The sequence below is a fragment of the Calonectris borealis genome, chromosome 10, assembly GCF_964195595.1.
Source record: "Calonectris borealis chromosome 10, bCalBor7.hap1.2, whole genome shotgun sequence".
NCBI lineage: Eukaryota > Metazoa > Chordata > Aves > Procellariiformes > Procellariidae > Calonectris > Calonectris borealis.
In genome coordinates this window covers 12,369,085-12,382,981 of record NC_134321.1, presented here as the reverse complement: position 1 = coordinate 12,382,981, position 13,897 = coordinate 12,369,085, and the positions used below count along the sequence as shown (strand labels likewise).

Here is a 13,897-nt window from a genome sequence, read left to right as displayed (position 1 = left end):
CGGGCTGGTTACTTTTTGCCATTGCTTATGCCTGTCTGAATATTGCTGTTCACCATGAAACGCTCCGTCTCCCCAAAATGCTTAGTCCTCTATGTGTTCTGCTGCCCAGTACCTGCCAGAACGGGGCACGGATGCTGCCCGCTACCTCTGAGCGTGCCCAAGGGGCACAATCTCCTACCGCCGGAGTGTAAGCAAAGTGCAGAGATACCCATCAGCTGTCCAGGGGACAAACCTCAGCTCTGGAGATGTAGGAAGAAACTTGGTCTGCTACCTGGTAAGAGAACTCCTTCCAGGTCCTCTCAGCCCCGGTGGCTCCCGCAGGCCCTCGGCAGAGGTCTGGAGGCTGCCAGGCAAGTCTGAAATGCCTCGGGCATCCCCTGGTTCTCTCGCCGACCCCCTGCATGCCCAGAAAGGCAGTGGCTGGGGCTGCACTGCAGAACAAGCGCTTGCTTGAGGTCTTTGAGCGCGGTCGTGTTACTGTTTCACTTTTCGGGGCAGAACGGTGCCTGTCATGTCCTGCAGATTCAGGGATCAATGTTCTTAGCTGTGACTGATGCTCTTGGCCCTCCCCCAGCGGGAGGTACAGCTCCCGCCTTCGCACTGCCACTCTCCTGTGCAGCCTCAGCCTGCGAGACCTCTCTGGCATTTGCCATCCACCCCAGATTTCCCACACTATGGCCTCAAGTCCTGTGCCCCGCATCCAAAGTCCTTGGGATGTTCCCTTCTCCTTTGTGAGCCGTGGGAATACACATTTTCCCAGTGGTGCCGCAAGATGGTGAGAGGCAGGGTCCCACCTAACCCGCTGGAGGTGGCTGCCGGTGTGACACAGCAGCGTGACGGGGGACAAGGGCTGCTGTCTGTTTACCATCTTTAAGAACAGCAAATCAAGCGGGCGCTGCGGCTGAGCAGCCGTGCTAGAGGACATGTCTTGCTGCGCTCTTGCGCTGTGGTCACCCCCTCATCATGTGGCCTCGCACAGCAGCCATGTCCCCCCTCCCCACATTGTGTGTGGGAGATCTTCAGCCTTGGCAGAGAAGGTGCTTAAGCAGACTTGAGTTTTTTGGGGCAATTCATGGAGCCACTGAGCTGGTGCTGGGAGCAAACACCTGGATGAAGCCCAGCAAGTTACACCTCCTGCTTCTTGTTTCACACAGCGGAGGTGGTTGTGTCTGAATTCACAAAGGTGAAGGATGCATTTAAGCAAATCAAGCATGTGGCTTTGTTAGATTTCTTTTCCTTTCTTCTCTAGCATTTTAATTCAGCCTCTGTTGTCTGTATCCCCAGCTTTTTAGATGCAGTAAAAATGAGCAGTTGCAGGAATCTAAGTTGATTGGATTTGCCTCTTTGCTGAAGCCAAAAATTTGAATTCCCAAATCAAAACCTTCCTGTAGGAATAAAAATAGGAATGGCTTTTGCTTTTAATTCCCAAAGGTGCTCCCTTAACTCTGAAGATGCCTAAGGATGTGAATGCCAGAATTACCACACTTTTGCACAGCTGAATGCAGCATGCGAGAAAGCAAGCAGTCGCTAATTTGGTCCTCTTCTCCATCAAACAGGTCACTGCCTTCAGCGGTGTTAAGTTTTTGGGTCTGGAGTTTGGTGGGTGATTGTGGTGTTAGGGATCCCACATCATCCTTGTTTTGAAAAGTATCTTTAAAAAAAAAAAAAACCAAAACAACAATCAACCCTTGTGCTTAGGTGGAAATAAAGCAAATGTGTTCTCCACCAGTACAAGCCCAAGCATAAAAGCCAGAACTTCCTAGACTTAAACTTTGCTTCCTTGAGACCAGCACTGTTCGACCCAATAGCTCTGATCCTTCCAGGCAGAGCAGCTCTTCACCCAGACCACGGGCCACTGCCCAGGGGTTCAACTGCTGCTTCCATATGTGATTTCTTGGCCTCCGTGCCCTGGACCATCCTCACACAGTTGAAGTGTCCAGCTGCCAACAGGGCAGTGTGTCCCAGGCTTTCCTATCAAACCGGGAGGGAAAACCAAGCTCAGACTGCAAGAACTGTCTGGATCTATCACTGCTGCTGTCAAGCTCTATTTTCTTTTTCTCTCTCTTTTTGTTTTTTTTTTTTCCTCTTGGATGTTAAAATCAAAAACTGGACAGATTCAGCAGCCAGTGGCTGCAGCTAGGATTTGGCTTTGAATAACACAGTCTCAATATCCTTTCTTAAGTTAGATGGCAGGATCCTTCTCCATGTCTCTTGGGTGCAGTTATTTTAATAGCGAGGAGCCTGTCTTCACGAAGTGGGGCTGCGTTTCTACAGCCAGGGACGAGTGAGGAAATCACTGGTACGACCGAAGCACTCGTTCATCGCCCATGACAGGTGCCGGGGAAGAGTCAAAACCAGCAAAGCTGGAAAAGCTCATTGCTGTGCTCACAAAGAGATCCAGGTCCTAATTGCTGGCTCTTCCAGTGACTGACTTTAAGCAAGTGCTGATCCCTTTACACTATAGAGCTCTGGGTGTTGTTTTCCTTTCGATATAAAGTGGTAATATTGTTCTTATTTGTTTCCCACCGTAAACTCTTTATCCTGTGCACGTGCCATGTGTGCCAGGCAGTCAATCTGTGTCACCAATACCATGTCCTATGTTCAAATCCAGAATCCATCACAAATCCATCACAAATGTGATGGATTCACACCCCACCCTCCCTCAAGTTCAGAGCTTTTCTTTGGTCGGAGAGAGAGCATCTCTCAGATGTCCCCAAGAGGGGCTGCCCTGAGAGCTCGCTCTTCCGACAGGACAAACAAGCACCTATCCCACTCACCCGCTGGGAGTCGCAGGCTGTAATTAACACTCAGACTGATCATTTCGGGTGGCCAGGCAGCACAATTATTTTTTCTCTTTTTTTAGGTTTTGCGCAGACACAACAGGAAGCGAAGCTGGGGCTGTGAGACAGCAGCGGGGAGACAGTGGTGGGGTCAGGATTAGCTCCTTGGGGCCTCTGGGTTGCATACGCACGTGCAGGCATGCGTGCTCTCTTCACTTCCCTTGGCTGGAGACCACTGAGTCTCCAGGTTTTAACCCTCTCCAGTGTTTAGTATTGGAGACTACGCGTGGAGGTTTTGGCTCCTTGTGGCCCCAGGGTCCAGCCTGGAAAATGCCTGAAAGCTCCATCCTCCAGCCCAAAAGGAGTTGGGATTCCTCCTGCTGCATCTCAGCCAGGCTCCCACTGATCTGGGGTTTCCAAACCTCTTCCTATTTGGCACCTGAGCAAGTGGGCATGAAGATGCCCTGCACGTGAAACACCCCCAGTCCCTCTCTGCTGGCCTGTTCCCAGGCAACAATCACATCCCGGCTCAGCTCATACCACATCCAGCTCTTGCAGCCTCCCATGGGGCAGCAAGTCCTGGGATCACCCGGTCGCCCCGCAGCCCTTCTCAGCAGCTCTGGATCTGCCTTGGTCCCAGGAGAGCAGAGCTGTCAGTGCTGCAGGTGAGGGTCACCAATGCTATGGATAATAGTATTCATGCTTTTTTTGCTGCTATGGCAAATACCTCACCTGATGTGTTTCATGACTTCATTTGCCTTTTTTATGACTGTCACACTGGCAGCTGGTAGCCCAGAGCTAATGCCACTTCCAGCAGCAAAGTAGCAGAAACTGCTGAATTCCTACATTCCAAATTAAATTCTGTTGCATTTCCACTCCCCTGGTCCCCTTTGTCCCCCGGACGAAGCTCTAGTTTCCCTGTTTGGTGTTTCAGTCTCTCCCCGCCATGGCAGCCTTTCTCAACGCTTTGTCCGTCATCAGTATCTTTCCGTTTTTATGTCAATTTATTCCTGAAGTATTGATCCCAAAGCCAATCTGAGAGATATTTTACTAGAAATCCGCCTTCTGCCCAGTGTTTCCCATTTAAATGCTGCCTGCTTTCTAGTCGCTTGTGTCCCTTACAGTTCACCTTTTAAACTTCATCTTCTCTGTTTGAAGTACTAATTTCCTGTGGTATGTCATATCTCATGCGTTACGTATATCTGGGTGAAAATCTACCATGTATGTTTGATCTACAGAAACGGCTTATTTTATTGACAGGTCAGGTCACGTGGGTATAAGTTGCGCTTAGTATATGCCATGTTGATTTTATTCCTCTATCCAGTTGCGCCCACATCTTGTAATTGTTTTCTTTCCTTCAGACTGTTTTCTAAAGCCTTGGTAATGCTGATGTCAGCCTAGCAGACTTGTCGCTGCCTGAATCCTGTCTCCTAGCCAAACTCTTCAATTCAGGCGCTGGATTTGCTGTTGTGGTTGCAGAGAACCTCCCTCCGTAATTAAGAGTCTCTGCAGCCAAAACAGCAAATTCTTTCACTGGTGCTTCCAGAAGTCTGGGATGGGCATGATCCAGTCTTTCCCTCACCTCACACATGTCTGGCTGCCTTCGCAGTCCGCTAGTACACCTAAATATTCACAGCTTTAAAATCTATTCCCTTTTCCAAAGAGAGCTGGCAAGTCATTGAAACCCCAGATCCTGCTGTGGTATTGATGTCATGCTGCTGCAAGAGAATAGCTTCGGTTTTGATGGGACAGCACTAAAATCTGGGCTGTAGGGGGAAAGGAAGGCAGGAGCGCGTTGCCTTTTTAAGCTCTGAAGGAAAGACTGAAAGCACTTGTAGCACAGGAGACTCCAAAATGTGCCTGAACTCCCTTTCAGGCTCATTTTATTCAGTGATTTCTGGCCGATGTTACTGCCTTAGCATGGGGGTTTCCGTCTCTTGCTCTGCATCACTCCTATTCCCTTGCCTTATCCTTTGAAGATGCAAAGAACAAATGTGCTATTTCCTTCTGCTCGTCTCAGCGAAAAACATTTTGGATTTGGATCATGGACATACGCTGTCTTGATACTTGTTATCCAAATGGTGATCCAGCAGTTGCCAAGGGTTGATCTTTTCTCCTCTTTAGAAACTCGATATGCCTTGGCTAAGTGACATCCCTGCTTTCGGATGCAATTGTGGCGATGCTAAATTTCCAAGGATTACCACTGCATGTGGTGGAATCTGGGAATCGCAGTAACAAGCTATAAAGTCAGGAGGAAAGCCAGGATGCAAAGATCTTGGCAGTTCCCCCATGATGGAAGATCCTGCTGTACTCAGGACCATGGTGCCAAAATGCAGCACGAACCATTAATTTACTCTGATGATACTCTCTCCTCAACACTGTCATATATTTCAGTATTCCTTGGCCCTCCCAAACTTCTTGGAGTCCCAGGAGCATCCCAGGGATGGGTAAGCCAGTGGTACAGGGGATGGGGTGATTGACTCGCTCTCAGTGTGAACGAGTGGAAGAAGAGGGATGTGTAAATGCCATTGCCCATCTGTCCCCTTCCTCTCTCCTCCTCCTCACAGTCCAGGCTGTATCCCAGATCTGATGGAAGAAACAGGCACCGATCAAGAATCGAGCCTTTTCCCGTCTCCCCCTCCATGTTTGGTTTCCTCTCCAGCTGTGCATTTCAGCCAGCTGTGGAGCCCCTTGAGCTCAGCCTTCCTAAGGTGGGCCATTGCCTGCTTGGGGTAGGCGGTGAAGGCAAGGACAGGATGGGGACAGCAATTAGGGGAGGGGATGGGGAGAGACCCCAGGATGGGAGCGCGCTGTGGGATTGCATGATGAGGTGGTTGAGAAGGAGCAGCCAGGGAAGCGGGGTTTTGTGTTCAAATTAGGGCAGAGCTCTGTTCATAGAGGAGGACCCGGGGTCTGGCGACGGGGGGGAGGACTGGGAGAGGAGTGCATCAGCAGAGAGGTTGCAGGTGCTGGGGCTGAGGGATGGTGAACAGGGGATGGCCACGGCTTGGGGTCATGGGGCAGAGCTGTGTTAGGTGGCAAAGCCTGGTCTTGGGGGGGCTGGACTCTGTTAAATCACCGTCTACAGCCTCCCGCTGGCTCAGGCAGGTCGCAGCAGCCCTGGCCTGCCTGCTGCTGTGATGGCCAATGTTGCTCTGCTGGGCGATCCCAGATGTTTTGGGGACGCTTTGGGTACAGGCGGCCCAGACTTGTCTCCGTTCGAGCACCCGCTGCCGGCCGCAGGGATTTGCAGCCGCTCTGACCCCAGCCCTGCAGAGGATGGACGCTTTGGTCCCACGGGGCACACAGATGGGCTGCTGCCCTCCGCATGCACCGGTGCCGGCATGGTGCTGTGCCGAGCCGCACACGGTTGCAGCTGCTGCATCTCCCCCTCTGCCACAGGGTTTAACACTGTCTTCAAAAGTCATCCTCATGGCCCAGCCAGGACCCCGTTTGCTTTTCTCCTTGGGACGCGCGTGTAGCATGAGCAGACGGTTTCTGAGGGGGGAGACTTCCTGCAGTTGGAGCCTTGTGAAAACCTGCCATTGGGCCAGACGTTTGCTCTGAAGGGTTTGGCGAGCGCCCCGGGCAGGGGATGGTGTCATCGCTTTGGAGAGCAGAAGCCGTCAAGATGCAGTGAGTGTGGAGCGCTGGCGTCTTCTTCCTGCCAGCTCAGCGCTCCCGGGCTCCTCCAGCCGCACGGGAGCAGCCTGGCAGCTTTTCTTCCTTTTTTTTTTTTCTCTTCCCCTTTTTTTCTGGAGCCCTGTACAGGATGAACATAGCGGGGATCCCAGGGGGTTTGCTGCTATCCGGAGAAGACGCCTTGTTCTCTGCCAGATCTTGCGCTGGGGAAAGGCTGGAGGAAATCCATTTTGCAACGTTTCTGCTGGGGCTGTTGGCAAGAGTCATGCGAGGTGCAGCAGTCCCTGGCCAGGCTTGTTCCTCTGCCTCAGCAGCACCGAAAGGCGCAGCCCAGAGCGGTCAGAGCACGGATTTGACCTGCCTGACCTCTGCTCGCTCCCCACTTTACTGCAGATTTGCTTTTTGTTCACCCTAAAGAGCCTCCTGCCGAGCTAGCCCGCTCCTCCTGGGCCATGACCTGACCCTGCACTGGGCGCTTGTTTCCACGCAGCGCTGCGCAGCGCCGGCACAAGCAATTTGCATTTCTAGCAGCTTCAGGTCAGCCTGAACCACCCAGGCTTTGCTTATATCCCTCGTAAGAAAGGTTCTGGTTGATACACGTGTTAATCTCGAAAACAAACGCCTCCGCATTGCTTTTACTAAATATAGGACAAGTGTCTGCTGCGGTGCAGGGTGCTTGCAGACAGCCCACAGTAGGGTCACGCTCTTAAATCGAACAGGAGTTTATCAGCCCCGTCCAGGAAAGGGACTCGAGTTTAATGCTCTCTGCTTGCAGATTCGAGCTGCAGTAAGTCGAGTTTTCAAGGTCAATCTCATTCCCTGTCATTTGCAGAGGGCTGAGCCTGGAAATGTGAAATGGGGCTCCTCTGGGACGAGCATCTCAGCCCCGCGCTGTGTACGTTGGATCTTCCGCTTATCTCTCATTAGCACAGATGCCGTTTCACCCTCCTCTGGGGTAACTGATACAGGGGATTGAGGAAGAAACCGTACCTTCTCGTTGAGTCACATCTCGATCAATCCAGTGCTGCAGGAAGTGTCATTTCCCACAAACGCACAAGCGTACATGTGCTGCTGATGAAATCTTGCGAGGTCAGGCAGTCATTTCCCCCTAATTACAGCTCCAGGAACGAATAATGTTTAGCTTAGGCCCTGGTGACTTTGTGCTTTGGAGCAGTTTTCATTTAAGCAAAATGTAAGCACATGAAAATGAAGATGGGATTTGGATTTTTCCTTCTGGTTATTTGGTTAAAAAGATGCCGTCTGGGGCTTGTATAACAAATTTGGTTTTGTTTGGTGATGGTCAGTGAATGAAAAGATCCAGAGCCCCAAATTGTCGTGCAAAAAGCCTGTGTTAGAAACCTTCATGTTGCCAGAAATGGTTTGTGAGAGATGCTTTTCCCCCCACCACATACGTCCCTCTGAGATTTTAGAAGGTCCCTCCTGTAGGAGCAGGAACTTGGAGGACTGGAAGAACCTCCCAGGCCACAATCTCCTGAACAATGCGTCCTATCATCCCCTTCAGAAAAAACAACTTCCATTTTAAAACTCTCTGATTTCTTCTGTGGAAGCCAAGTCCAGAGCTGCACAACCCCCATGGTTAGAAACCTTCTTCTCATATGAAAACTATCGTGGCATCCTCTGCCAATGGAGAGGGTCAGACACAAGAAGCAGAGGGTGGGTGAGAGGTGGGACAGCTGCTTGGAGTTGTTACTGCAAGCGAGAGCCTGCGCCCTTGTCGTGGCTGGCTCCGTGCATTAGGTTCAGGATATCCAGGCCACGTGGTTCTGCCCACGCTGCGCTGGTCCCTGGGGCGGAGGGATGGCAGCTGAAGCGGATGCTTCATAGCCTGGAAGGTGGTTGCATCCCTACATAATTTATGAGCATGAGAACTTGAGCATCTGTCACCGACTGGGTGTCCGGCATCGCATTCGTGGCTGGCCAGATCCAGCCTCGGGCTTGGTGCTGGTGCGGATAGACCTCCGAAATCAAACCAGCCGATCTGCATGGCAGGGAAGGGGTGAGGACTGCTTGGGTGGCTGTCTTCAGCTTCAAACACTCAAGGAGATGTTGCTGCTTTTGAAGGGAAGGAAAAAAAAAAAAGCAAATAAGAACTTAAAACGACTTACCAGTCCGACAAAGCATCTGATCAATTTGTCTGTTAATGACCGTGTCTCGGAGCCTGGAAGTGCAAACTGGAGCCCATGGGAGCTCAGCACAGAGCCGCCGGTGTTGGATCTGCCCCTTATCTCTGCCAAGCACAGATGCTGTCTCGCCCCTCGCGGGGCTGCAGCGATGCTGGACGGGGTCCTGTCACCTCCTGGGTCATTCCCTCGCCAATGCAGCCTGCGTGCAGTGGCATTTCCCAAATGGACACGGATCAAACTGTTCCCACTTGCTCTTGAAATTGTAACAAGCCACTATCTTTATTTATGGTCTTTTATTTGTTTAAAGGTTAGGTCTTTTGAACCCTAACTGCAGGTTTTGTTAAAAAATAAGAGGGAGGGACAAGCATTGCTTGAGCATCTTCTCCCAGAGCCAAACGGATTTGTCTCTTCTTGGGGGACGTTGCCTCATCCCAACTTAGGCATCTCCCGAGAGGGTGAGGGAAGCAGCCCCTCCCAACCCCTCTGATTTTTCTTGCTCCTTTTCCAGCTGCAGAAGATGGGGTTATGAGATCCACCTGGCAAGGAAAGGCCGGTCGCAGCCCACTCCAGGCCCTGTACGAGAGTGACCAGGTAAGGGGACAGGGAGAGGGAGATGGGGGGGGGTGAAGATGGAGTGGGATGCTGGAGTTGATCCCTTCTTCCACCCCTCTGGCGTGCGGGGCACTGTGCTGTCTCCAACCACCCCCAAGGTCCCTGTGCCTGAACCTCTGGCCATGTCCAAAAGACAAGACCACACTGCTTGGGGAGTAATTGTTGATAAAAAACTGCTTATGGCCCTTGCTGGTACTTGGGCAAATGGTTTCATTACTGGTGGGCTGAGCCATAGCTGGGCAAACCCAAGAGATTTTGCTGTCTGAGGATTTCAAAGCCAACTCTGGGCCATCATAGCAGGGCAAGAGCATCATTGCTGCACTTTCTGAGCTAATAATTGATAGATGTTTCTGTGCTGGGAGCTATATATGTACACACACATATGTATATGTAAATGCATATATATACACACATATATAAAGCTGGACCCAGCCATGAGGGGTTTGTAATCCTGGGACATCTCAGTCCTCTCCATCACCCTGAGCTGTGCCAGCTATACCTGCAGAGAAGGGGGCAGCCAGGCAGAGTCTGGGCAGGGAAACGCTCCCTTCCAGGTGGGCTTAGTAGGTCCCTGTCTGTGCGAGGGTCTGCTGCAGGACAAGCCATGGTCGCCGCTTCAGGCAGGGAGCGCTCGCTCTTGCCAGCCCCCGGTGCATGCAGCCCAACCGGCATCGGTGACCCAGCATCGGGGAAGGTGTCCCGCTTGCCCTTTAGCAGCTCCACGGGAGCTTGGGAGTTTGTGGTTGAAGCTGCAAAAGTTGTGTTGGTTTCCTTCTGCTGCGTTTCCCCCCCGTGGGCGGGCGGTTTTCCCCCCATGCAACCAGACTTGTCTTTGCAGAGGGATCCTTGCCCACAGCTTCCCTGCAGGAAGTCCTGCAGGAAACCACCCTCCAACCGGTGCAACGGGCTGGGCCATGGCCACATGCCCCAGCCACCAAATGTGCCCTGCATCTCCCCATGTCCACAGGGCAGTCATCTTCTGCAGCCCCCAAGAAGCAGAGGGCAATGCTGGTGGTCCCTGCAGCTGGCTGCCATCCCCGCAGCCTCCCCACTGCCCATCGGCAGTGCCCGCTGCAGCTGGAGCCAGATCATCTTTCCATACACGACATTTTGCGTTACTGTCTGCTTGATGCTTTTATATGTATAGGCAGCCAAATTACATTTGCTTTGGGCAAAATGGCAAATGTGGACTTCTTGGGCCACGATGCCAGCAAACCCTAACGCTGCTGGAATGTCGTGGTGTTATTTCCTTAAAAGTGATACTTAATTTGTCTGGCTTTTAAAGAGAAGGAAATGAAGGGAGCAATTTTGCTCTGAAATAACTGCAAGACATGCACTTATTCGAGTGGGTGGCTGTTGAAAAGTAGTCGCATTTATTTGTTGCCATGCCTGCAGACAGTGTCTGTCTGTCTGTCTGTCTCTCTGGTCCAATAGTTCTGAATTACGCAAGTGCAGGGAAAAACACCTGAAAAAAAATCACATTATTAAAATGCCTCTTTCTTTTTTTTTTAAGCATTTGCAAAAAGGGTTTCCAGTCTTAAAAGATGGGGAGCCTCCAAACAAAAGAAATTTCTGCTGAAAGGTTTGACTGTGTCGCAAGGAGGTGTACCATGAGAATGCCTCTTCAGCTATGATTATCGCGTCCCTAGGTGCTATATCTTCTTCACATCCAAGTAGCCAACAATGTCAAAGTCATCTCTTGGTGACAGTTAGAGTCTACTGACCTGCATTTCCTCCATCTGAGCATTTTCCCTTATCATCTCCCTCGTGGAAGGAGCAGGGATGGGATGCTTTCTCCTGCCCCTGTCTTAGGTTACTGTCCATGCAGGTTCCTGGAGAAAGTGGTCACTAAGATGACCTGGACAAGGTTATTTCTTTTGTGGAAATGAGATCCAAAAGAGTCTGAGTGTGGTTCATCCCTTGCAGGAGGAGATTTTTGCCCAGATGTTAGTGTCCCTCTGAAGGTGACGGGTCTGCTGGATCATCCATGGGATGGGCAGCTTGTCTCAGGACCCCAGCTCCTGGCAGGAGCTTTACAAAGCCCCATCTCCACAACACTGCCTCACCCAGGCTCTAGTGCCTCCCAAAACCCCTTATGGGCCCCCAGGGAGCAGCGAGGGTGCACCTGAAGCTTGGCAAAGGGTGTCCTTTGGCACGCGTAAGTGATGGCAGCTGTCAGCAGCAAGGATGTAGGGACCAAGGAGGTGGCCTGCCCTTGCCTTTCATCTTGAGGTTGCCACGTCTCTGCAGGCTCCGGAGACATTTGCCGTGGTGCCCTGTGACGCCAGTGGGACTGTCTTCACAACCCCAAAGTGAAAGCCACCGTTGTCTTGCGACATGGGGGTCATCACATTGCGTTATAGCAACAGCTCTGCGGGGTCAGAGCTGCCCTGGGTTAGCAAACGGGCGGTGAAGCCGTTAGCAGTCGTGGCCCGGACGAGGCCGTTGGAAGTTCCCAGCGATGACCTCGGGGCTGAACGTGAAACCTCCCAACCCTCATGAGCGAAACAGGGAGCGAGTGGGCAGGAGGAGGAAGGGACCTTCCCCTTCTGAGTTCCTGGAAATGGTTTCCTTCCCCAGATGTTTTAATGACGTTTTGGGATTTCTGATGAAAACCATGACAGGAAAGGTCACGTCCCCAAATCTGGAGGGGGGGAGTTCAGCTGGGGCAGGGGTTAGGGCGCTCTGGGCTCCTGGGAAACCAATGCAGCAGCCCGCCAGGCCTTGATGCAAGGATCAAAAGGAATAAAGAAAAAGGACCTCCCTGTGGACAAAGGAGACTATGAGCAGAGCTGAGGCATCGGACTGGCCTGTGTGGAAAAAGTCCCTCAGGAGAAGAAACCCAAAGCCCTTGGGAAAGGCCACCCCACCACCTCCAGCAGCGCCTCACTCCTCTCCATCATGCCCCGCCACCCCACCTCTCCTCCAGCTCCCCATCTGCTCCCCAGGGTTTGACCGTCAGCATTAATGACCATTTTCCTCCACCCGTCTCCCTTGCCCTTCCTTGGCAGCACACCCGCGCCATTTTCATCGTACAGGCCTGCACTCGCGTGCCACGTTTCTGCCTCTTGGCTGCGGTGTTCGCAGCAAGCCCGCTGGGCGTAGGTGTCAGAGCGATGCGGCAATGCCCCATCGCAGCCGGAGGAGTGCAGGGCCCTGCGCCAGCGAAGGGGCTGCGCTCTTTGCCCCGGAGGGGTCAGGCCATGTATCCCCCCGGGACTGGTGTAAGGGAGAGCTTTAGCCCCGTGTGCGTGCGTTGGGTGCTGTAACAAATGTTCGGTGGTTGACCCTCTCTGTACCACCTGTTCTTCCCTCACCGCCTTTGACTTGACTTCTCATCCGGCTCCTCATCACGGTTTGTTCTGTGTTTTGCCCCCAGCAGGTCCAAGGATTAAATGCACCAAATCAAGTTGTCTTCAAAGTCAACGGTGTCCCCAGAAATCCCACGTGGGTGACTGCCAAACCCAGGAAAGGGGAGGGAGTGGGGATAGTTGTGGGCCAAGTGTTGTGTGTAGGCCATGATCAGCTTGGGCAAGCTGGTGACCAGTTCTTTTTTTTTTCTCCCCAGTTTGAGCAGTCATCACTCCAGGTGGTTCACCAGCAGAGACGGGAGCTGTTGAGCAACATCTGCAACCGTTACACCCGCAAGCGGCGTCTCCTGCAGCCGGATGACTTGCGGCACTTGGTGGTGGATGACATGCACGGGCTGCTCTACTGCTACGTGCCCAAAGTGGCCTGCACTAACTGGAAGCGGGTGATGATGGTCCTGACGGGGCAAGGCAAGTACCGGGACCCACTGGAAATCCCCGCCAATGAGGCCCACGTCTCGTCCAACCTGCGCACCCTCTCCGAGTACAGCATCCCCGAGATCAACCACCGCCTCCGCAGCTACCTCAAGTTCATCTTCGTGCGGGAGCCCTTTGAGCGCCTGGTCTCGGCGTACCGCAACAAATTCACCCGCAGCTACAACACGGCCTTCCACAAGCGCTACGGGACCAAGATCATCCGGCGGCACCGGCAGGAGCCCAGCGACAAGGCCCTGGAGCGCGGGGACGACGTGCGCTTTGAGGAGTTTGTCTACTACCTGCTGGATCCACGGACACAGCGGGAGGAGCCCTTCAACGAGCACTGGGAGCGGGTGCACTCGCTCTGCCACCCCTGCATCGTCCACTATGATGTGGTGGGCAAATATGAGACCTTGGCCGAAGATGCCAACTACATCCTCCAGTTGGTTGGGGCCGACACGAGCGTCAAGTTCCCGTCTTCATCCAAGACCACCAGGACGACAGACGACATGACGGCCCAGTTCTTCCAGGACATTAGCCCTTTCTACCAAAGGAGACTCTTTAATTTATACAAAATGGACTACTTGCTCTTCAATTACTCCATCCCCTCGTATCTCCGCATCCGATGAGGCAGGGGCTGGGGGGAGAGGTGAGGGAGAGCTGGGTAACTCTCATTCTTGCCACAATTCCTCTCCTCCCACCCTGTGCTCATCTCTTGGTTGACTTCTCCCCCGTACCCTCTGCGTTATGGTCTGCTCCACATCCTGATGCCTTGTTCATGCATGGTCTGGAAGGAGGACACCTCTTAAAACACTGGGGCTGGAGCTTTTCCTTCCCTTTCCCTCCCACCCTTCAACATCTAGAGGCGATGGTGGTGGGACTGGACACTGCTGGGTAGGAGGGCTTGCCTTGGCTGGGGACTTTCTTTTAACTA

The 13,897-nt window shown here is 52.6% G+C and overlaps 1 protein-coding gene across 1 annotated transcript in view; it reads left to right on the top strand.

Annotated features, from left to right (window-relative positions):
- CHST13 (carbohydrate sulfotransferase 13) overlaps positions 1 to 13,592 on the top strand; it is a 31,848-nt gene extending 18,256 nt beyond the window's left edge. The window contains exons 2-3 of the mRNA XM_075158886.1: positions 9,075 to 9,157; positions 12,747 to 13,592. Of these exons, the coding sequence (XP_075014987.1) occupies positions 9,075 to 9,157; positions 12,747 to 13,592 (929 nt within the window). The remainder of the gene's footprint in view (positions 1 to 9,074; positions 9,158 to 12,746) is intronic.
- Positions 13,593 to 13,897: the final 305 nt, after the last annotated feature.